General features: G+C 47.9%; 1 protein-coding gene across 20 annotated transcripts in view; it reads left to right on the top strand.

Moving 5' to 3' along the window:
- The window catches only part of PIP5K1C (phosphatidylinositol-4-phosphate 5-kinase type 1 gamma), a 45,813-nt gene extending 24,148 nt beyond the window's left edge, over positions 1-21,665 (top strand). For 2 of the 20 annotated variants that reach the window (XM_071728129.1, XM_071728135.1), the window contains 17 exons: positions 930-998; positions 1,334-1,464; positions 2,053-2,170; positions 4,101-4,253; positions 6,272-6,571; positions 7,075-7,280; positions 7,958-8,041; positions 8,504-8,552; positions 9,545-9,629; positions 10,047-10,208; positions 10,367-10,396; positions 11,182-11,323; positions 11,613-11,645; positions 13,981-14,085; positions 14,364-14,496; positions 16,257-16,331; positions 18,648-21,665. In XM_071728129.1, the coding sequence (XP_071584230.1) occupies positions 930-998; positions 1,334-1,464; positions 2,053-2,170; positions 4,101-4,253; positions 6,272-6,571; positions 7,075-7,280; positions 7,958-8,041; positions 8,504-8,552; positions 9,545-9,629; positions 10,047-10,208; positions 10,367-10,396; positions 11,182-11,323; positions 11,613-11,645; positions 13,981-14,085; positions 14,364-14,496; positions 16,257-16,331; positions 18,648-18,974 (2,202 nt within the window). In that variant the 3' untranslated portion in view covers positions 18,975-21,665. Of the gene's footprint in view, positions 1-929; positions 999-1,333; positions 1,465-2,052; positions 2,171-4,100; positions 4,254-6,271; positions 6,572-7,074; positions 7,281-7,957; positions 8,042-8,503; positions 8,553-9,544; positions 9,630-10,046; positions 10,209-10,366; positions 10,397-11,181; positions 11,324-11,612; positions 11,646-13,980; positions 14,086-14,363; positions 14,497-14,965; positions 15,775-16,256 lie in introns of those variants that run through there. The other 18 variants (XR_011722829.1, XR_011722831.1, XM_071728134.1 and 15 more) reach the window with 18 other exon arrangements.
- Positions 21,666-22,257: the final 592 nt, after the last annotated feature.

Here is a 22,257-nt window from a genome sequence, read left to right as displayed (position 1 = left end):
CTTTAATGGAAATAGTCCCTAAAAATCTCTGACTCACCAGTAGTTTTGGGTGGGTGGTGGGGTGGCAGGAGAGCTGGGGAGTAGAGGAAACATTGCCCCAATGTAGAGGCATTGGGTGACCTGGGGGTTGCAAGAGGAGCTGTGTCCAACTTCACAAAACATGATTATGAAGAGTGGAGCCACAAGCTGCTTCCTCCTGGATCAGTTAAAAAAAAAAAAAAGGCCCAGGCAGACTCGGAGGTAAAGAAGGAGGAAGAGAATGGGATAGGAGGAGGTTTGCTCTCACTCTACAATGCTCAAAGTCCTCTAGTGTTTCTGTAAACTGTTTGCAAAACTTCAGGAAGAACTGTTACTGCAGTTCGCCCTGTGTGGGCTTGTCCTTTGGATTGTAAACAAATGAAATCTTGCTTAAGTGGATTATCTCCATGTGAACACAGGAGCAGGCTTGTGTTCTCCCTCTTATCTGTCTCTTGTTTCTCCAGTGAAGCGCAAGGTATTGGCGTGACACCTGAGGGCATGGGGTTTTTAAGAATAAACTTATCACAATGTTTGATTTAATGCATCACTATTTTAAGTCAATGAGAATCTGCAGTCAAACAACTGCTGCAGAATCTCAGCAGCTGGGAGGTGAGTGGATCTGTCCTGAGCTCAGCACCTTTGCTGAGGGCTCTGCCCAGTTAGTATGGTGGGTGTCAGATGAGTGGTTTGGGTTAACTTCTTGTCTTGAGGGGTGGATGTATAGCTCAAAGAGCCTTGTTTAAGGCTTGCTGGTGCAGATTACATCTGTTGGCACTTCACAGATTTTTCTCTAGCTGTAAAGAGTGATCCCTCTTGTCCTTTCCAGTCATGATAGTCTGGTTGTGCCTGTGCTGCTCTGCTTGTTCTTGTCAGCCACTACTCTGGGCTTTAGCCATGTTCTTTCCTTGCAGGGACCATCACAGGGAAAGAAGATAGGCCATCGAGGTGTTGATGCTTCTGGTGAAACCACTTACAAAAAGGTTTGGTTTTGTCAAGTGGGGATGGGTGCTCAGAAGAGAAGCTGGGGCCCAAGGTCTGCAAGAGCCCAACCCAGCTTCCCTGGTTCAGATTGTTAATAGCCACCAAACTGATGTAGCTTTTATGCAGCATCCTTGTACTGCATAATCTTGCAATGGCAAACCTTCTGTTGGAAGCTTTAATCCGTCTCTTCATCAGCTGGATGAACCTGTTTAGCAGTGTGTAGTGCTCAAGACAACCCATAGAAGTCAGAGACAGGACTGTTTTGTAGTATAGGGGATGTTATCATTATAATCTGTTGTGAAATGCTCACTGACTGCTCTTTTCTTTCTGCTAGACCACCTCATCCACTCTGAAGGGGGCCATCCAGCTAGGGATTGGATATACAGTTGGCAATCTGAGCTCCAAGCCAGAGAGAGATGTCCTGATGCAGGACTTCTACGTGGTAGAGAGCATTTTTTTCCCAAGGTAAAGGAGACAGAGTGAATTATTTCTTCTCCACTCACTGATTTTTCAAGAGAGTTTCTGTCTGTCATTAGATCACAGGGTTGGATGCTTTGAATGTTTTGAATATGCATCCATTACATACAAACATAACAGTGGGAGGTATTAGATTCTTCAGTGCACTGCTTGCAGGGAAGTCCAGTGTCAGATGCAGTATTGGTTTTTTAGCCTTCCTATATGCTTTTCTTTCTACCTTTCTACATAGAGTTTCTTCCACAAAATTATACCACATTTGAGATGAAAGAAGCTTGTTTTGTGAGCTCTTTAGCTCTGAATAAACCAAGCTCATAAAAGCTATATTCTCTGTGGAAATGTATTCCACTTGGCAAGTGGTGGTTCCTTGTGCTCTTTGGAAATAGATTTTGGCAGATAATTTGAAGCTTATTTTTCTCTTGTCCTTCCAGAGAAGAAAGATTGTTGTTGTTGTTGTTCCTCAGACATCTTTTTGCAAGGCTCAGTTCATCTTCAGTACACAGGAGCCTTGATGTGACTGTAGGTATCTGGGGGATGGTAGCACAGAGGCCCTCCTCACCTCGTGTCTGTTCTGTGCAGTGAAGGCAGCAACCTCACCCCTGCCCATCACTACGCTGACTTCAGGTTCAAGACCTATGCACCAGTGGCTTTCCGGTACTTCAGAGAACTCTTTGGGATTCGTCCAGATGATTATTTGGTATGGGTATCTTTGTGGATTTCTCTCTCCTCTTGTATGTGAAATGATTGAGAGTAATACAAAAAAATTGCCCCTAAATCAAGGCTGTTGCCAATTCTTGCCTGAAATGGGGCAGAAAAGAATTGAGGAATCATTCTTATCCCAACAAGGAGTGGGAACAGGCTGTGGATTCAGAGACACTGTTCAGTTTTGGAGGAGATCCAGTGACAGTCCCAGCAAGACCAGCACCACTTAGTTCAAGTCATTGTTTGCTAAGAGGTAGTTGCTGGTTTACACTGGAGGGAAAGGAAATGATCTGCACAGAGTGAGTGCTGTGTAAACTATGCACTGGGGTTCCCTCTCTGCTGCTTGTGGTGGCAGTAACCTACTGTGTTCACAAGCAAAAGGAGTGGTGTTCTGCTGGGTGCAACCCTCTAATGTCCCTTGGGGCTCTGAGGACAAGGCCAGGGATTTTTCCCTGTATACTCACTTGAGAGCTATGTGAGTGTAGTTATTTTAATAATCTTACCAAGACAGCATAAAATACAGCTTGTTCTTTTTCTCAGAAAGCTCCTCATAGCTGGAAAAAATACCTATAAATACATAATAGTTTTTAAAATGCTTAATAGTATTTTTAATAACCCTAATAGTCTGGGGTTGAATGTGGCTCCTTGCACATATGTGATGTCCTGCTCTCTAGAAAAAGGACATTTATTGTACCGGAGAAGGGAACATATCCACACAAGTGTTCGTCCCTCCCTCTTTTTTAATAGCCCTTTTATTTTTATTTTTTTTTACTTCACCTGTAGGTAGGGGCAATTGTAGATGAAATCCTACAAGTAGAAACAAATCTGTGCCATTGCACAGCTTGACAGTAACAGTGGTCCCCATCTGTGCCATCCAAGACAATGCTGACTGATATGATGAACGATTCAAAACTTGGGTGAGGCAAAGAGACTGCCTCAGTTGCAAAGGTCATAGCTCTGATTTGTTGCTTCTGCTTCTTATTATTCTCTCTAGCCTGCCACAGCAGCAAATGCCTTTAATTATGCATGAGATAAGATAAAGTCTTGGATCATTAATCTGTGCAGTGCTGAAAGCTGTTTTCAGTATGTAATGATGAGTATTTAATTTATTGCTCTGATTATGTCCATTACATACCTTATCTCCCTTATCTCCCATCTTACTTCTTGCTGTGGCAGCTCTCCCCTGATGCAGCCCTGACCCCACTTCATCTACGCAGCTCCTTGGGGTTGGTACCTGGGGTTGGTACCATAAGCCTGTTTGCTCCTTCTTTTGTTTTATTTCCTGTTGCTAGCCACATCAAGGACCTGCTGTTTGTACATTGATGCCTCAAAATGTCCTCCCAGTGCAGTTCCCTTTGCAGTGTCCCTTGCTGTGCACACACAGTGCTGATGCCTCTCTTCTCCCATGGGCACAATGCTTCTGGTGTGTGTGTGTGGCAGGATTTGGGGGGTGACATGTAACTGTAACAGGGGAGCACAAGGCCAAAGGAGGCTGCAGAGAACAGCCAGTGCATTCTGTTCCCTCCAGCATGGTGATATGTGGTATGCTGAGCAGAATGTTACAGCTCTTAAAGTCCTATCTTTCCATCTGCACTTGCACTGAAAGGAGGCTGAATGTGCTACACACACAAGGGGAAAAGAGAAGATGTCATTATAAAGCCTGGAGGTTACTGAAAGCAGATTATTAACTTGATTTTGAGCAGTTGGGATGCTCTGAACTGCAATTTCTCTCTCTAGTTGCAAATTGTCCATCAGCTTTGACCTAACCTATAATGAAAATAGCTCTCACTTAAGCTTTGCTACCCCTTAATCTCACAGGCAACAGTGTGCTGGGGAAAGCCCTACATGGGGTAGAACTCCGTGTGCAATGAGTTGGGGCTAAAAGCATCATCTTTTTTGTTTGTTTTTTTTTTTTTCCTCCCTAGTACTCCCTGTGTAATGAGCCTCTCATAGAGCTGTCAAACCCTGGTGCCAGTGGCTCCCTCTTCTATGTTACCAGTGACGATGAATTCATCATAAAAACTGTGATGCACAAGGAAGCTGAATTCCTACAAAAGCTCCTTCCTGGCTACTACATGGTGGGTATCACCCAGCGCCTCAGACCTGACTTGGGTTTGTCATGGCAGCTTTTCTAGCCAAAGCATGGCACAGAGCAGGTCCTACACCTGGACTTCTTGTGGCCTGCCCACCCTGAGCTACGGACACTGTTAACACAAAGCCAGGCACAGAAACACAAATCCTGCCAGTTATTTGCAAACTGCATGGCACTTGTGGCAGATAATTGTGCCATAGCTTGTAGGCATATTCTGGCCTGAAAGTGGCTTCCTAAATATGTGTTTCTGGGTGTCCATTCCCCAGAGGTCAGTCATTCTTTGCTTGGCACTGTACATCTGCCTGGGCCTGGCTTTGGGGATGACTGTTGACTGCAATAACACAACCACCATGGGGTTATGGGGAAAACACTACTGTCCCTGGGTTGAACAGAGTTCTCTCTGTTGAGCAGAATTGCTCTGAAGGTCGTTGCTGATTGTCCTGTACAAGGCTAAAAGCTGCTGCCAGTCTGCCAGTAGTTGTTGCCTAAATCTTCAGGCTAGCAAGGCAATATAGTGAGATCCAGAGGACTTCCTTGTGGTGACAAATAGTAAATCAAAACCAAACCAATATTTTAGCGTGTAAACCAGGACCTGTCTTCCTGCATGACAGGTCAATGGGTCCAGCTCTGTAAATGAGCTGAATTTCAGTTCAAACCAACCAGGGGTTTGTTTGCTGTGGAGATACTGAGGAGAAGGTAATGGCAGGCAGTGTTAACACTGCCCCATCTGCATGCATGTTGCAGTGGATTTGATTTATGTGGTCAGGCATTGGTTTTATGAAAATATTTGCTCAGTGTTTAACAGGGAAAATTTGCCAAAGAAAGGCAGTGTCTAAGTGTCTGTATATAACTCACAGCCAGTTGCTTGCTTTTGCAAGTGTCAGCCAAGTTCCTGGACAGAATGAGCTTTCAAAAAGTGTTGCCTGTTGCCTAATCTATGTAGTGAATCAGGTGTAAGGGCTTGAGTAAGAATGGAGCTGCAGTGTATCCTGAACTCTGCAGTTATCCTGGCTAGCAGCCAGTGTAATGAATTCAACTGAACTTAACCTGGCTGGTGCAGAGTATGTGCTGCTTGTTGTAGCATTCCAGTGTTTGTGGGTTACACATGATCTCTCTGCTAGTCTTGGGAAACCCATCCCATGTAAAAGGAGTCAGAGAGTGGTGTCGAGTTACTTAGAAGCTGGGGAAGTGCTGTTTGCATTTAGTCTTGTCTGCCAGTTGGTTTTAGCTTGCACCATGTTGAACAGAACACTCAAAGAGGGCTCACCTGTATAGGTGAGATGAGGAGGGGCATGAAACTGTGATATGGTTGGGCTACTGCATTCTGTCAGAGAATGTCAGCTCTGCCTTTTGTTTCATAGCATGCAGAGATGTTCTGTTTCCTTTCCAAATTTTCCCACAGCTGAACAAGCAAATCATGCCTGTCATGTCATTCCTAATAATACTGCTGCCTAAAAAAGGACATGATAGCTGAGCAGGATATCCGTGCTCTCTGGCCAGCTGTGTTTTATAAAGCAATTCTGGAAAAGGAAGAGAAAATTGATGTTGTTTTGTATAAAAAAAAATACCATGTCCCTGGTTTATTCTGGGCCAGAGAACAGCTCTTCATTTCTGACTCTTGTGAAGAGATGAAGATTGCTGTTATTTTTAAACTTGAAATTCCCACTCAGGGTGTTTATTTCTCTTCCAGTTTGGTTTCCCTTTTTTAGCTGCTGTTGATGGGGAAAGCAGGGAATTTCCAGACTTGAGTATTTGCCCAGAGAGTTATGTACATCTCATTCCCTGTATTCAAGGCATAGTGGTATTTACAGGCCCAAATGCCACTGAAATGCAAGAGTTTGTCAAATGTGTACAGTAAGCTCTCATATCAAGTTCAGAAAATCTCTAGAAGAAACGCCAGTCTGAGTGCTTCAGGATCTGTGAACATGCTTTGTGTTGAACACAGCAGGAGTCTTCTGCCAAAGTGACCTTTTCCCATACTTTTTTCCCCTCACCCTGCTGCAGAATCTAAACCAGAACCCACGGACACTGCTGCCAAAGTTTTACGGACTGTACTGTGTGCAATCAGGAGGGAAAAACATCCGTGTGGTTGTAATGAACAACATTCTGCCTCGTGTGGTGAAAATGCATCTGAAATTTGACCTGAAAGGCTCAACTTATAAACGCCGGGCATCCAAGAAGGAGAAAGAGAAGTCCAGCCCTACGTACAAGGATTTAGACTTCATACAAGACATGCCTGAGGGCCTGATGTTGGATGCAGACACCTTCAATGCATTGACAAAAACATTGCAACGAGACTGTCTGGTAAGAAGGGGAGCAGGTTAATGAAGTTCTGTGGCTCTTCAGTATGACGAAGAGCAAATGGTTGTGACCTTTACTAATCTGCTATTGCCAAATCCCTTCTACTGCCCTTTTCCCTGAAAGCAAAGCAGTGGAGTTGGACCTGGTGACAGCCTCTGAGGACTAAGGTTGCGTTCCTTTGCCTGGTGCATCAAACTGTGTCAGCCTGCTGCACATGTAGCTAGGCTTTGGGGACTAAATACCTTTTTTCTATGCAATGTGCAGCCAATACATGATGTAACAGTGTTACTTGCAAGCCTTCATCCCTTTGGGTTGATTGTGGGATGGCCACACTCTGTATGCAGTCAAGTCCAGAGTTGAGCATTGATTCAGAAATGTTCAGGTTCTGGTGAAGGAGCTGCTAGTGGGAATGTGCATGGGCTGTTCCATGCTTTGGGATTTGTGCTATACTTGAGGTGCTGGCCTGATGTTTTGTGTTTGTTCTTAAACTCAACACTAACCTATAGGTATTGGAAAGTTTTAAAATCATGGACTACAGCCTCCTGCTTGGGGTTCATAATATAGACCAGCAAGAACGGGAGCGACTGTCGGAGGGAGCGCACAGCACGTCGGATGAGAAGCGTCCCGTGGGGCAGAAGGCACTTTACTCCACAGCCATGGAGTCCATCCAGGGTGGGGCTGCCCGGGGGGAGTCCATAGACACAGATGACACGTAGGTGCACACCTGGTTCTCTTGGGCTGCTGGGAGGGGCAAAGGTGGAGGCTGGAGTAGAAAATCCCTAGTGAGACCTGTAGGTACTGTCAGAGTGAGCTCTGACATCGCTCCTGGAAGTGATGACACTGGTGTAAAGCAGTGTGGTGGGAAAGGGGAAACGTGGTAAGAAATAATTCTGTAAGACTCCATCCTCACAGTGATCTCTCCTCTCAGGCCAGGCTGTAGTGACAGGAGGTAACAGCCTCTGAACATCCACCCATGCTCTGGGGAGTCCAAACTAGCTCAGTTTTAGCTCAGCATCCAAATGCTGGAGTGGAAGTAGGGATCAGCCTGTCCCTAGGAGCTTGGAGTTTGTTCTCTGTTGCTTCATCTTTGGAATTCCTGACACTGTCCTGAGGTCGTTCCAGTGCAATTAACAAACAGCAATGTAGCCAAGCACTGGCATAAGTGGTGTTGCTGTAGGTTGGGGATTCGGCCGAAAGCCTGTCCTGTGCCCAGTCTGTGACTCTTGGGCTGCAGGTTGCTCTTGTGACTGTCTCTCTGGCTCTGTGGACCAAGACTGGGTGGGTGTTTCTTAATGTTTCAGTACCGCTGTCCACCTTTCTGCAGGTCTCAGGGGTGTAACAACTGCTCTTTTTGAGGCTGCCCTCACTGAGGTTTTGTTTTACCTGCAGGATGGGAGGAATCCCAGCAGTGAATGGCAAAGGAGAGCGTCTCCTGCTGCATGTAGGAATAATAGATATCCTGCAGTCATACAGGTAGGTAACTTAGCACTCATCTGTCCTTTAAGTGTGCTAACACCTGGTTTAATACTGAATGAAAGCAGGAACGGGCTGTGGGTTTTTATCCTGTCCTTAGAACAGCTGGTGACACACAAAGCCATTTTTGTAAGATCTAATAGGTTGCTGATAAAGAAGCTTCCTGTCTCTTTGCCTAGGGTGGGTAGCATATCTCCAAGGATGGAAGGTGATTTTCTGCCCCTCTTCCAGCCCAGCTTCTCCTTCTCAGTGGGGTTTCCAGGCAGTCCTGACCTACAGGCAAAAATGTGGGTGTGCTCAGGTGACCTCTCTTGGCTGGAGGAAAGCTGCACTCCAGATAGAGGAGGAGCCACTAGCAGCTTAGTGACTTGTCCTGGGTGGAGTATGAAAGGTGGCTTAGATACAGAGTATGTGCCTGAATCTGTTTCTTTCTTTTTCTCTCCACTTCTCCACTGGAATTAGGTTCATCAAGAAGCTAGAACATACCTGGAAGGCCCTTGTCCATGATGGGGTGAGTGTCTGTACATCTGTAGGTAGGAATTGCCCAGGCCTCAACAGGATTACCTGCCTTGGCTTCATTTATGCTAGTTGGTGCTGATTACCTGGCTATTTATAGTTCCTGAACTGGCACAGTTGAAGCTGATGAAAGGAATAGTTCTTGCCTCTTGTGCATCCACAGCGGTGTGGTGCTGCTTGTTCCCAATCAGATTTTTTTGCTCACTCCACCTCCTCACATGTTTAGCTGTCGTGCTACCAGCTTTCCTCCTCTACTCCCATCTGGCATCTTCCTCCTCCCCACGACACCAGGATCTGTACACACCAGGCGTGTGTCTTCGTGTGTGTGTCGGGGAGCCTTGCCTTTGCTCTCTTTGGTGATTGAGTGTGTTTCCACTTCAGTAAGCTGATAATAAATCTCTACATGTTTCCTTGTCTGCTGCAGCAGCCAGGTGCATGTTTATGAAAGAACAACCTTGGATGTGGAAACTCTTTCAGTGTCATGTATTGAATACCAAGGCAAAGGAAATGTGTAGATGCCAACCCGTGGTAGCAGTCAAACCTCAGAAGCAGAGACAGCTTCAGTTTTAGCATTTTAAATAAAAAGTGCAAAACGTTTTTAATGTATGGAGCCTTTTGGTTGAATTTTGGTGTCCATGTTGTATGCAAAGGTATCCCGGTGTGCTTTGAATGTCAGCCAGCAAAGCCAGAAGAAATTTCATGTATGTAATCAGGCCAATATTTGAAAGATCCAGGAAGTTGCCAAAGGCATAAAATCACCAAAATCCATTATAAAATTACAGCAAGAATATAATCGAATGCATTCAAATCAAAGGCAATGCTTCAGGCTTATTTATAGCATTAATCAGATCATTTGAGTTAAGCCTTTCCGTTTATCAGGCTCTGTCAGTGCGAAATGTTGGAATAAAAAAGACTGCATTGGTTGTTAGAGAAAATCAGCCTTGAGGGATAATTTTAAAATTAAACAATTGCTCCTTGCCTTTGTAGGACACGGTGTCAGTACACAGACCTAGCTTTTATGCAGAGAGATTCTTCAAATTCATGACCAACACGGTGTTTAGAAAAAATTCCTGTAAGTACCTAGTCCAAGAGCTGTTGCCCTTGTGATGTGGGAGAGGCAGAGCCTTGTCTCCGTCCTGCTGCTTCAGTCCACATGGAAAGCTTCTGGGTCACAGTTGGAGCAGGCTTTTCTGCTGTGTTATGGACCAATGCTGGGGAGCTGCAAAGCCCTTGGGTTGTCACTGCAAAGCCCTCGTGTTGCCATGGCTTGTTTTAGTCTGCTCATGCTCCACCCAGCAGTTCTCCCTGCAGCCTGACTCAGGCTCAGCCCTTTGGAGGTGGCACTTGCAGAGTGTGTGTGTGTGTGTGTGTGTGTGTGTGTGTGTGTGTGTGTGTCAGAGTGCAGAGGTCTCTCCTTATGAAGGGAAGAGTGCCTTTGGTGTGGCAATAGTTGTTGGTGGTAATTTCATCTTTTTCACTTCTCATCCAGCTCTGAAGTCCTCTCCCTCAAAGAAAGGGCGCAGTGCCTTGCTGGCTGTCAAAACGGTTGGTCCAACAGCTGCATTTTCAGCCAGCCAGCTTCCCTCTGAAAAGGATGACACCCAGTATGATCTTCGTGCAGCCAGGAGTTACCCTACGCTTGATGATGAAGGTAATGCTCTTGTTTGGTGGCTGATGGCTGTGTGTTTACCCTCACTTTCCTTAGCACTTCCTTAGGATCTTCCCCTGTTCTTGTTAAGTTCCCACTGTGCACCAACCACATCTTCCGTGATGGATACTCTTCATTGCATGTCTTGCTGTACTTTGCAGGTGCTAAACTTAACCAGGACAGGGGAGAAGGTAAGGGGTTACTGTTCTGTCACAGCACTAGCAGGTAGTTGGTTAGGAAAGCAGCACCCCTGCATTGAAGAAGACCAAATCCCTTCTTTGCATCACTCTGTGGGTCTGCAGTAAACGTGGTCGCTTGAGTCACTGCTGCAAGGCAGCTGCTGCCAACAGGCACCAGCAGTCATAGCCCAAACATGGTCAGAAAGTTGAATTTTCTACCCTCTAAAAAAATATGGGGAGGGAATGGGACTGGGACATGCAGGACTCTAATGGCAGTGTTTGGACAGTTATAAGGGGCAAGATCTTTCCAATGAAAAAAGATGAATGGCCTGGTTCTATGCCGCCTTTTCATCACATCCATGGGCAAGACTTACAGAGCAGTAGTGAAGGACAGGCTCCTCTAGTGCATAGGTGTTAGATCTCTACCTGTGCAAAACAGTGAGCACTTGATTCATCCCTTAATTCACTTGGATATTTATCTTTGGCAATCCAAGCCTTTAATCCAGCTTTGGTAAGCAGTGAGATGTCTTCACTGGCACCATGTTTCCTGCAGCTGTCTGTCATGCTGGAAATGGTGTTTACTGGCTCTCTCTAGAGGTTGCTTTGGAAGAAGTTGTTGTGTTCATGAACTCAGTGAAACTTGTTGCCTCTTTGTGCTTTGAAGTGACCAGTCCCAGTGAGGGTGTGCAGGGTGATGGTGGAACAACCTCTCAGAGGGCTGGTGTAGGTGAGGTGTTGGTGTTTGACCTACTCATCCTTTCCTTCCTGCATCTCTCTTGCCCTCCACTCTGGGCCAGCAGGGAGACCAGACCTGCTACCCTGCACACCTCCTTCCTTTGAAGAAGCTACCACAGCCTCCATAGCCACAACACTATCTTCAACATCTCTCTCTGTTCCTGAGCGATCCCCTTCGGAGACCTCTGAGCAGCCCAGGTACAGGTGAGGACACTCATCCCCTGCTCCCATTGGAACCCAGCAGCTGCCCCCCCCTCTTCATGCCACAGATCTCAGCAGGCTGCCCTGAGCTCTGGAATGCAAATGACTGATTTAATTAAATGTCTCCTAGAAGCAAGCAGACACAGCTTTGATGGAATTAATTATTGCTGGGAAAGTATCAGCTTTTAAGTAGAACATCTCCCTCATGGGGTGGGAGTTAAATTTGGGGGCAGTGTAAGATTTCTGGCTTAAATCACTCCTCACACTCAACTGTTCTGGTTTCTGTCTGCAGGAGGCGCACGCAGTCCTCGGGGCAGGATTGCAGGTGAGAAAGTGTCTTCTGTCTTCTTAAAGATCACATCTTTGTCCCTTTGCAATAGTTTCTTGGATGGGGATCTTGACAACCCCAAGATTTTTGTGTGGTCCTCTTCAGGGTGATGAGCTGCCTCAAACTCAAGAGTCAGACTCTCCCCATTTCTGACACAGAAGTTTCCTTACGATCAGATCTTTTGGTGCTTTGCAAAGAATCTTAAATATCACCCTTATTACTTGATGGGAAAGCAGACAACCGAGCTGCCCAAATTTACCCACTCAACCAGCACCAGAATCAAGAAAGGTCATTTTATGTCCCCTTCTGGGTAAGCACGCCTTAACAGCCCAAAGATTCCTCCCCTGTGCATCTTCCTGCCACCTGGTGTGCTGGGTGTGAATATGGGAAAGGGCTTTGACTTCATGAGGTTCTAAGCACCCTTAATCCTAGAGACTTCTTAGTTGCCAGTGTTTTCAGAAACTCAGGTACTTGGAGGGTTTTTTCCCCTCCTGTGGTGATGGGTGGCTCAGAGCCAAGGGCAAGGTAGGACAGAAATTCTCTACTGCACAGGAATGTCTGGATTTAGAGGCTCATTTCATATAATTATCTTGCATATATTTGCACCAGTAAAAGTGACCCTATTGTCTGTGTTAGTGGGATCTGCATGAGGACCCTGTGTTTGCTGCTGACTCTGCTCTAGCTTTCCAGGACATCTTGTAAGTGTTGTAGGTTGCAGACTTTGAAATGCAGAGACTCAGTCTTAGGATATGCCATAGCCAGAGGAGCTGCTGAACAGGCTCCCTGCAGTCAGCTGCTGCAGAGGAAAGCAAGGACTTAGGAGGATGAGGGTTTGCACCATCTTACAGACATTTTTCTACCTTTTATGATTTGCTGAGCTTCAGACCACATGCACTGTGGAAAAAAAGTCCTTTTCCATGGTGTTTCTTAATGAAAGTTCCTCTGGATGCTGCATATCACTGAATCTTGGTAAATTCCTGTCACTTGGTAGGGAGGATCTGCTTTTGGTTGACAGAAACTGTTCAAGTGTCAGGCATCTGCAAAAGACCTCACCTTCTGCAGAATGGATTGAACAAAACAGCTGAAAACCGAAGACCTTGACTCAGGCAATATTTTTGCAAAATGCAGTGCCTTCATCCAGACTCCCTTGGTACCTAAGAGAGGGAGTTGCTCTAGGATGTGACTGCTCATCCAGAAATAGGTCAGGTGAATCAAAGAATGTCCCTGAGCCATACAGGGAGCTTAGTCTCTTGGTCAGAGGTAAATCTCTGTCACAGAACTGCCACAGCTACAACCACCCCACACAAATGTGGCTGCCTTTGCTGTTTTTTGCTTAGTTTCCCCATTTCTGGTGCTGCCCTTTGTAGGGGAGCCAGAACCCGTGTGCTTGTAGAGCATCCTGTCTTCCCTGGCAAAAGCCAGAACAAAGTTATTAAAGCTTGAATTTACATTCCTGAGCTAAAATGAAAAAGACCTTATCCAATTTGCTCAAGAACATGTCACACCTCTCATTATTCTAAGCTGCTGGGGAATTCCCTCTGGATTTCCAAGATCCACCCCTGTGAGGACATGAGAAGCAAGTTCCCCAGCCCCAACCTGGCTGGGAGTGCCGCCTGTCGGCTCCTGCTCCAGCTCCCTGCAGCTCACCCTGCCCTGAGACTGTGCCCTCAGGTTGGCAAGTGCCTGCTCCTCCTTTCCAGGAGGACTATGGAGCCTGCCCTGCTAGCACAAGCAATTATTTTAATAGCATGAGGTATTAAACTGGAGACTCACAAACAGCTCCTGTGCATGCAGATAAATTTGCTGTTAACCCTGGAAGGTGCTCAAGCAGCTTTGGTCATCTGGGAGCCTTGGAAAAGGTCAGAGGCTTTGGCCCTTGTGCAGTTGATAGCTAATGCCAGGCTAACTCTGGACAGAGGTTTTCCCTGGGGGCCAATTCTTCTCTTTCCTCCCGTACTCCATGTGACACTGCCTGTCTTTTCTGCAGCACTGGCTCATTAATCCCTTTCCTCTTGTCCTCTTTTCCCACCTCATTAGTCTTGAGCACTGTGATCTGACCGCACTGGCTCTTTTGCCTGGGAATTTTGGTTATCCAAATCCTCAATCCTGGAAGGTCTGATGGATCCCTCTGGTCAGTCTGTGTTGGAAGCTCAGTGCCACGAGTGGGTGACAGCCATGTGCTGGGGCACACCAGCACAGCTCACTCCTCTGGGGCTTTGTGGTGTGAGGAGGCTGAGCTGACTCAGGACTGCTTCAGGCTGACCTAAAATTGAGGACTCTGCATAACTAGTGCCCAACCAAGCCTTTGGGCCTGTCTCTTTTTGGTTTCCAGGTCACACGAGGAGGTGCGGGTTGAGGAGGAACTTCAGCAGATCAGTGTCGAGCTGGAACCCAAATGTGATGTTGAGATCGTAGCTCCTGAAGAAGATGACAAAGAGTGAGTGTTTTGGAGTGCTGGGCAGCTTTGCTGAGCCCTACCTGGTGTCCTTTGCTCCAGGGCAGCCTGTGCTGCAGGCTGGCTGTGGGCCACCAGCTTTCCCGGAGAGAGAGGTGCTCCCCCAGACAGCTCAGTGAAGCTGAATGATATTACTTCTGACCTGATCTTTCTGGATGTGACAGGGGAGCATCTTCACCTCCGCTGTAATAAATGATACAGTCTTGCTTGTTATTTTTCTGATCACAGTGACTAAACTTGTTGTTCCTTCTCCCCTCTAGAGAGGCAGCTTCATCAGCCTGTGCCATTGTAACGTCCACAGCTACAATAGAGGTGGAGACAGCCAGCCAGGCCTCCGAACCAGCCAGCCAGGCATCGGATGAAGATGATGTGCCAGTCACAGACATATACTTTGTAAGATACCTTCTCCAGCTGGCCTGCTAGGGGTATGACAGGAAAGGTTGAACAAAGCCAAACTAGTTGGGTACAGTGCTGTGTCTGCCTCATGCTTCCTGTTGAGCAGCTTGGGATCTAAATGCTGGATGGGTTTCTGAATGCAGGGCACTGGATTATCCTTTGGAGGACTCTAAACAGCACCTAGTGGGACTCAGATGGGTGGTAATGCTGTTGTGGGTGTAGCCATGGGTGTATTGCTCCAGTTCCCAGCACAAGCACTGAAGGACTTACCTAGGCTGGAGTGTTCACTCCTGGGACGAATGAAGGTGTCTGTAGGTGCAACTGAGAGGTTCTTCCTTCCTCAGCCAGCAAGCCCAGCGGCTTTCCTGAACACAAATGTGCTTCAGTGGCCTAAGACAGAAGGGAGGTGGTTGCAGTGGGGCTGGCCTTGGGCTCTGGTGAACTCTGGCTTTTCCTTTCCCTGCAGGTAGAGGCATTAGTTGATGCAGTGGAAATCTAGTGCTGAGACAGGGAGTAAGTGAGGTGATTGCTGGTTGGCAGCAGAGTGCCATGGAGCCTGATGCTGTGTGCCTAGGTCAGCTCTCACAATGTCTGAGCAGCCTCTGCAGACCAGGGGAGAGTTTTTAGCAACATGTACCTACCCCATGGATTCCAAGGCAGACCTGAGGGTCTGACCCATCAGAGCTCTCTCTGTGCTTGGGCACTGGAACCTTCTTTTTAGAAGAGGTGCCCAGGTCCTCCCTGCTCCGACTCCCTGCTGTCGGTTACATGGCAATGGAGATGAGCTGAGCCCTTGTGATGAGCTCCTCCAGGCTAACCTAAAAATGGCAATGTTTGCCTTTCCCTGTGCTTGCGTGACTGCTGCAGAGCTGCTCACTCGTTGCCGAGTCATTCCGAGGCTCGTGGGAGCTGTGGAAGGAATCAGCTCCATTTTAAAAGCTTTTCTGTTTGGGTTTTTGGGATTTTGTGCATGCTATTCGAAATGCAAACAGCTCACTCTAACACTGGCTGCTCTTTCTTTGCCTGTGGATGGCAGCTGTGTGCAAACTGCCTGCAGATACTGTCTGCTCCACTGGCAGGTGTCTTCTGGCAAGGGTCAGCTCCTCTTGCTCCCTGTCCCTGGGCATCTGGTACCCCCTGCAACTTGAGGGGCACCTCTGTCCAGAGGAAACCATCTGTGTGCTGTGTGTGCTCACAGAGAGCGTGACTGACTGCTCATCAGCATTTCATACTTCATCCGAGTCCTTGAGTTTTGCATTAAATGTGTGTTGTGGAGTGTTTGTCACTGCTGGGATGAAGGGAAAAGCTGATCTGGGTTCCTATGGGTGCTCTCTTTGAAAAACCACTTAGTTGGAGTACAAGCAAGGCCGCAGCAGAGTGCGGCAGGGCTTGCACCACAGCTGATCTGCAGGAGTGCTTCAGGGGTGATGGGTGGTGAAGGCATGCTGTGTGCACAGGGTGATTTGTCCAAGTCCCAGGGGACTGTGATGTGGTTTTTGGAAGTCTGCTCCAGAAAGGAGAGCACTTTATCCTCCTGTTCACTCACAGGGGAATAAAAGTGTGGCAGGGGAAAAAAGATTATGGCAGAGCATGGGTGCTGCTCTTCCCACGCATGCACAGCTTTCCTGCCCACTGATCCCTTCAGGCCTGGAGCTGCCCAACCCCTTGGTTTTTTTGCTTTCTCTTTCATCCTTTCTTTCACATCATCCTTTTTTTCCTGTTTCCTTTCTTACTTCACTTGCCCTGGGGCCATCCAGTTCACAGATGGGAGGTACTGGATTTACTCTCCCCGCCAGCGCAGACTCCGAACCACCTCGCGTTCCTCTGGGATTGTAAGTGAACCTCTTAGCACGCAGGAGAGCAGAGCTGCAGCTTTGAAACACTGGGGCCAGCACTCCGTTTCCCTTGGATGTCCTGGGTGGCTGTTAGGAACCAGGGGCACCTACAGAAACCACACAAATGGATCTCCCTTTGGGATCTTGCAGAATCACCTACTCTGTCCTGCTTTTCCCTAGGCTGGTGACACAGCTCCTGGTATGGGATGTGCTGCAGTGTCACCCAGCCCTTGGGCAAACTTGCAAGCACCAAAGTTGACCAGAGAGGCACCACAGCCTTTGTAGGCAGTGTTGGTCATGGTACCGTTGGCCCAGGAAGCCAGAAGGGGGTTTCAAAAAGACCATTAGGATGCTTTAAAGCTACTAAAAGAACAGTTGCAAATATAAGCTTTTAGGTTTGTAGCTGGTTGTCTTCACAGAATGGTAGGGGCTGGAAGGGGCCTCTGGAGATCACCTGGTCTTCCTGCTGGCTGGGATGGTGAGCAGCTCAGAGAGCCAAATGAGATAGGAGCTGCTGCTGGGTCAGGAATAGTTTCTGCTTGCCAGCCCTTCTCTACAGGATGCTGAAACATCTCACATAAACAGTAATATATTAGAAGCATTGGAGCAGATGATCCTTGGGGTCTCTTCCAGCCTGACATTCTATGATTCTGTTAACATCATCAGTGTTCTCCCTTTTCAGTGAAGGTTTCCTGTGAGCTGTGAGGGGTTTCCTGTATTTTCCAAAAGATGCAGGGAGGCAGCTGAGCATCTATGGGATCAGAGCTGCCTCAGAGGGTAGTGACAGTGCTGCCAGAGCCTGGGCACAAGCATTTGTGTAGCATGGACCTCCCAGTGCCTGCCTTTTTGGTACAGGGCAGGGGAGAAGGCATCAGGCAGGGTGCATGGGGAAGCAGGGGCAGAAAAGTGCTCCTGGCCTTGCCTGATGGCATGAGGACAGTGCTGCACCTCTGTGAGCAAATGAGAAACCCCTCCTGGCAGCTTCTTCTGGCTGGGTTTGTCTGCCCCAGCACTGGGAAGGTTAATACCAAGTTCTAGATGCTCCTTTACATCCTCGCTGGGCTTGCAGCTCCCTGCATGCATCTGAGCTCCTAAAAGGTTCTGAAAGAGGCTGGCTGTAGCATACAGTTCAGTCAGAATGGATGAAAAATAGGCTTTATGCAATGTTGAGCTTTCCTGCACCTCTAGCAGAGCCCTGTAAGAAGCTCCAGGCAAGGTTTTTTCTTCCCTCCTTCCTCACAACAGTCTTTGCAAATGGATCTGCAATTATTGACGGGGTTCAGCACACAGAGCCCAGTGCTTCAAAGCTCCTCTGGCTTCTTGTAGTTCCTTGTGTATCATAGATGTTAACACTTGATTCTCAGGCTGGGAACCCCCACAGGCTTCTTCCAAGTTCATTTCTCTTCTGCTGCAAACCCCAGGCTGAGTCAAAGGGAGCAGTTTCCTCTCTCTGGGAGCCCGTTTGCAGTGGAAGCAAGGGAACACTGGAAGCAGACACCCGTCCTTGAACCTGCCTGGGCTTCTCTGTGCTGTCAGCAGCAGAAGCATGTTTTGTCCCACCAATGCCTGGTGCTGTGATAGCTTCCTCAGTGCACATCCCCTTCCCCCTCATTCTTTCCAAGATCTAGTTGTGTTTTTCCTCCTTTATCGTACTCATTCCCGTTACCCCACTGTCTCCATGACTCACTGATAACTTTCCTTTCTGTGGCCATCATCCACCATGGTCTAACCCACCCATCTGCTGCCTTGCTTGGCCTGCAGGGAAGGGAGGAGGCACAGCAAACCAGCACAGGGGTCGCTGTAAAAGCCCTCATGGACACCAGAGGTGCCAGCCTGTAACATGCACAGGGCTTGGGAAGTGGGATATGGAGGGCTGGGAGTGGGCAGCAGGGACCAAGAGCTCTGTCACCACCCTTAGGTGAGTCACTTCCGATGGCTGTGGAGCCAAAGTGATGCCATGGCAAGGAGCTGAGGTCTCCCTGGCATCTCAAAAGCTCTAACAATCTGTCCTGCAAGAGGAGAGGTGGTGCCATCCCTCACTTCAGCTGGAGCAGGGTCCAGTGTGAGCTGCTGGTGGGCTGTCCCATGTCCTAGATGGTAGGGAGCAGGTATGTACTGAGGATGAGAAAGGCTCCTCTGCTGAGAGCTGGCACTGAGCTCAGTTCTCTCCCTCCAGGTGGACAGCTGTTCTTACTGTATTGTTTCCTACTTTTTTTTATTTTCTCCTTTTATTTTTTCCTCTTTTCTCCTTTGCTCCCTGCTCTGCTGCTGCTCTCCTTGCATTCTCCCTGCCATCTCTGGCCACTCTGGCAGCCGACAGACGAGAGGAGTTGGGTTTACTCCCCGCTCCACTATAGTGCTCAGCTCCACTCTGTCTCCGATGAGGAGAGCGATACAGTAAGTGTACAAGAAACATGTGCCTGGTGGGTGGAGGTCGGAGCTCCCTCTGCACAGCTCAGGGCTCCTGCACGCCTGCAGCAGAGCTCTGCTGCCTCTGGGATCAGCTCTGTGGCAGCAAGGAAGATCTTGCAGAGACCTACTCTGCTTGGCAAGGGTCATGGCTTGTTCCAAATTGTTCGGTGCAGAGAAAGGGTTGGGGAGCTGACGTTCTCCAGTCATGTTGTCATTGCTGGAGGATGAGAAGCAAACAGCCTGCACTCTTCATGTGTGTTTTGGACCTGGGGAGTTGGCTGGGCTCAGACTTAAGGGAGCTCAGGGCAGGTGCTGGGTGTTGATTCTTTTCTCTGCTTCTTGCAGTAATCTCTATGCAGACACAGAAGCCCCAGAGAGCAGCAATTCCCTCTGCAGGTCGATGTGTTCCCTTTTCGTTGATGCAGCTGTTCCAGTGGGATGGGGAAGAGCTTGCTGAGACCAGTATTGCTGCACTGCAGGATCCCAGGCACTGCATTTCAGAATGGAGCAAAACTATAACCATGTATTTCTACTTATCCCAGATGTGGGCAGCAAAGAAACCACCCGCTCACCCGCAGCTCCCAACGGAGACATCCAGCTGGGTATAGAGAATCCTGGGTAGTAACACAGTGTTTTCCAGGCGTGCACTACTGTAGCTACCTATCCATGTGTGATACTGTGAACCTTTTTGATTTTTAAATCATATATTTATTTCTTTTATCTTTGCACAGAGGCAGCACAAATGTGCTTTTTTAAACATTTAGTTTACTGCACTTTTTTCCTTTTTTTTTTCTTTTTTTTTTTTTCTTCTTTTTTTTTTTTTCTTCTTTTTTTTTTTTTTTTTTTTTTTTTTTTTTTTTTTTTTTTTTTTTTTTTTTTTTTTTTTTGTTGTTGTTGTTGTCATATATTTGTGCATCAGAAAGGAGTGTGAGATCTCACTGGAGAATTGGTATGGGCACATTGCTGGGGAGGGCAGGGACCAGAGTGGCTTCATGTGATGCAGCAGTGTGATCTGACCAACTGATGGAGTCAGGAGGTTTAAGGCTGTCCAGACTCTTCCATGGTTTTTCCGAGTTACCTAAGGCAAGTCACTTAACCACTCTGTGCCTCGGTTTCCCCCATGCTAATGGGTGTATAGTACCCACTTCTGTTAAAGCACTTAAACCCTGGGATGAAAGGTGCTATGTAAATGCAATGTATTAAAGGCCATTGAATAGAATTGCTCCCATGTTAGTTGTCCAGAGTAGCCATGCCAATTTACTTGGAATCAAAAATCACTAGTGACTTCTCTCTATCTGTAACACCACGCGGGGGAAGCAAACAATTCCTGGCGACAGTGACGTGGTCACCTCGGCTCTCTTCCGGACGTCGCGATGGGTTCTGCCTTCACCATGTGCTGCACTGCTGCCTCACCCCATCCCTCTCTATGCTTGGAGTCCATGCTTCATCTTACCAGCTGCCACACCACCACCTGCTCCAGCCACAGGCAGGGACTCTGCACCCCAGGGACCCGCTACGCTAGAGTGCGAGCTCCCCGCTCTGCTTGTCCGGACACCGCTGGGTCCTGCTGGAGCCACTCAGCACCTCGCATGCTCTTGGGTGTATCCCACCCCTTAGTACTCGGGGGTGGTCATGATTGTTGGGTTCACACGTATCCTCTGTACCTCAAGGCAGTCATGGAGGCACGTGCACGTCTGCACACACTGGAGGCAGAAAGGAGAAGCCTGGCTCTGCCACTTCATCACTCCAGGAGGCGGTGTGTTCATTCGTGGACTCTGTTGGACAAAAAGCTAGCTGACTGAGGTGTTGCCTGTGGTATTGGAAATCTCTGCTGCAGATGTCTGAGACAGTTTGCGTTTTCAGGGCTGCAAGCTTTAGGTGAGAGGATTTGGTGTCACTCAGTTTTCACACTAGGCTTGTCCACCTGCCAGCAGGATACATGCCACAGCTTTGTCCTGAACTCTGGCAGTTCCATCCTCAGCTCCCAGAGAGAAAGGATATCCTTTAAATCAGAGGGAGACAAGTCTTATTCATGTGTTTTAGGAGCCTCACTTGAGGAAGAGGGTCAAAAATCTCTATTGTCATTACAATCTTCAGACTGTCTTTGGAATTCCATGTGGAGGAGTGAGGAAGTGAGACCCTTCTCTCGGGATCCATCCCCCCAGTCTGTCTTCAGAGCAGCACTCAGGATGGGTTAATTCATGTCCCAGAAGGTAACTGGACTGGTGGGAAGCTCTTCCCCTCTGCAAAGTATGGAACTTAGTGAGGATCTTCATGAAATGACATTTTCTCGCCTAGAAGTACGGAACCCAGACTTCTCCACTTGCCTGCAGATGCTGAAAGCCGTAAGCTGTGCTTCTCTCCAGAGCACAGGCCCAGGGATCTTGCAAGCTGCTGCCATTAGATGTATTCACATATTTACCAAATAAGCTATCAAAAAAGTCTTTAAGGAGATGCTCCCCGTTCAGTCGCTACTTGACAGTTTGTTCACCCAGCTCATAGCATTCCCTGCAGGAAGGCTGGGAAGTGTTTCCCAGCCCATCCCACTGCTTGTGGCAGTGCCCTGGGCTCCACAGGCTGCGTGGCCGTACCATGAGGGGCTCAGGAGCTTGGCAGAGGCGAGCCAGGAGTGCAGTACCTACAGCCTGACCTCTGTGCTGAAAGCAAGAGGCTTCACAGTGCTAAAAATTCAGCGTTTGGTGGGGTTTTTTTCCTCTATGTAGAGTGGCCAAGAGGGACCTACATCCCTTATGCATCTTAACTGTTGCTCCTGGGTGCTTGTGCTGGAGGAACCCAGGAGGCTGGGTTCAGGCTGTTCAACCTGAGGCCCAGCTGCTCTGGTACCACCTTATTCATGGGCTGGTGGGTTTAGCCTCATCAGGACTTCCCAGCTAACATTAAATTAAGCATCTTGTTTAAGATGGTTTAAGTATCATTGATGGAGACTTTATTCCCTTGCCCTCACTTTGCGGTCTCTAAAGCTGCTTGGCCGCTGTGCAAGGGGCAGCTGAGTCCCACCTCCATGGAGTATCTCGGTGAATGAACTTTGCAAGCTGGAGCTGCACTTGGTACTAAGAGATGTGGAGAAACCCACACCTTTTGCAGCATGTTCATTCTAAGCATTGTCTTTCCTCAAGCTTTCTAGCTTTTTTGAACCAACCCTTGTGTAGTTCTGTATCGCTGAATCTTTTCGAGCGAGCAGGGTTGGACGTGGAGGGTTGGGCTTGTGAGAAGATGTGCAAAGGGCTTAGAGCAACTTTGTCAACATGAGGGGACAAAAGAAACTTCCTGTAGGGAAATGCTGATCTGAAATGGAGACTGCTCCTTCCCAGGCTCGTACACAGGGAGTGCTGAAGAGCTTCTCAGCCTCTGCTTCCCATGGAGGCTAAAAGGGCCTGTGAGTTTCAGCCTTGCTCTTAGTTCACCTCTGCACTGTGCTGAAACAGAACATCAGGGAGTTCAGGAGCATTTCCCAAGGGTGGTCAGTGCTGCCGTGTCAGGACGTTCAGAG

The sequence above is a fragment of the Heliangelus exortis genome, chromosome 28, assembly GCF_036169615.1.
Source record: "Heliangelus exortis chromosome 28, bHelExo1.hap1, whole genome shotgun sequence".
In the NCBI taxonomy this organism is placed as follows: domain Eukaryota; kingdom Metazoa; phylum Chordata; class Aves; order Apodiformes; family Trochilidae; genus Heliangelus; species Heliangelus exortis.
Note: the sequence above shows the minus strand (reverse complement) of the source record. Positions and strands in the feature narration are given on the sequence as shown.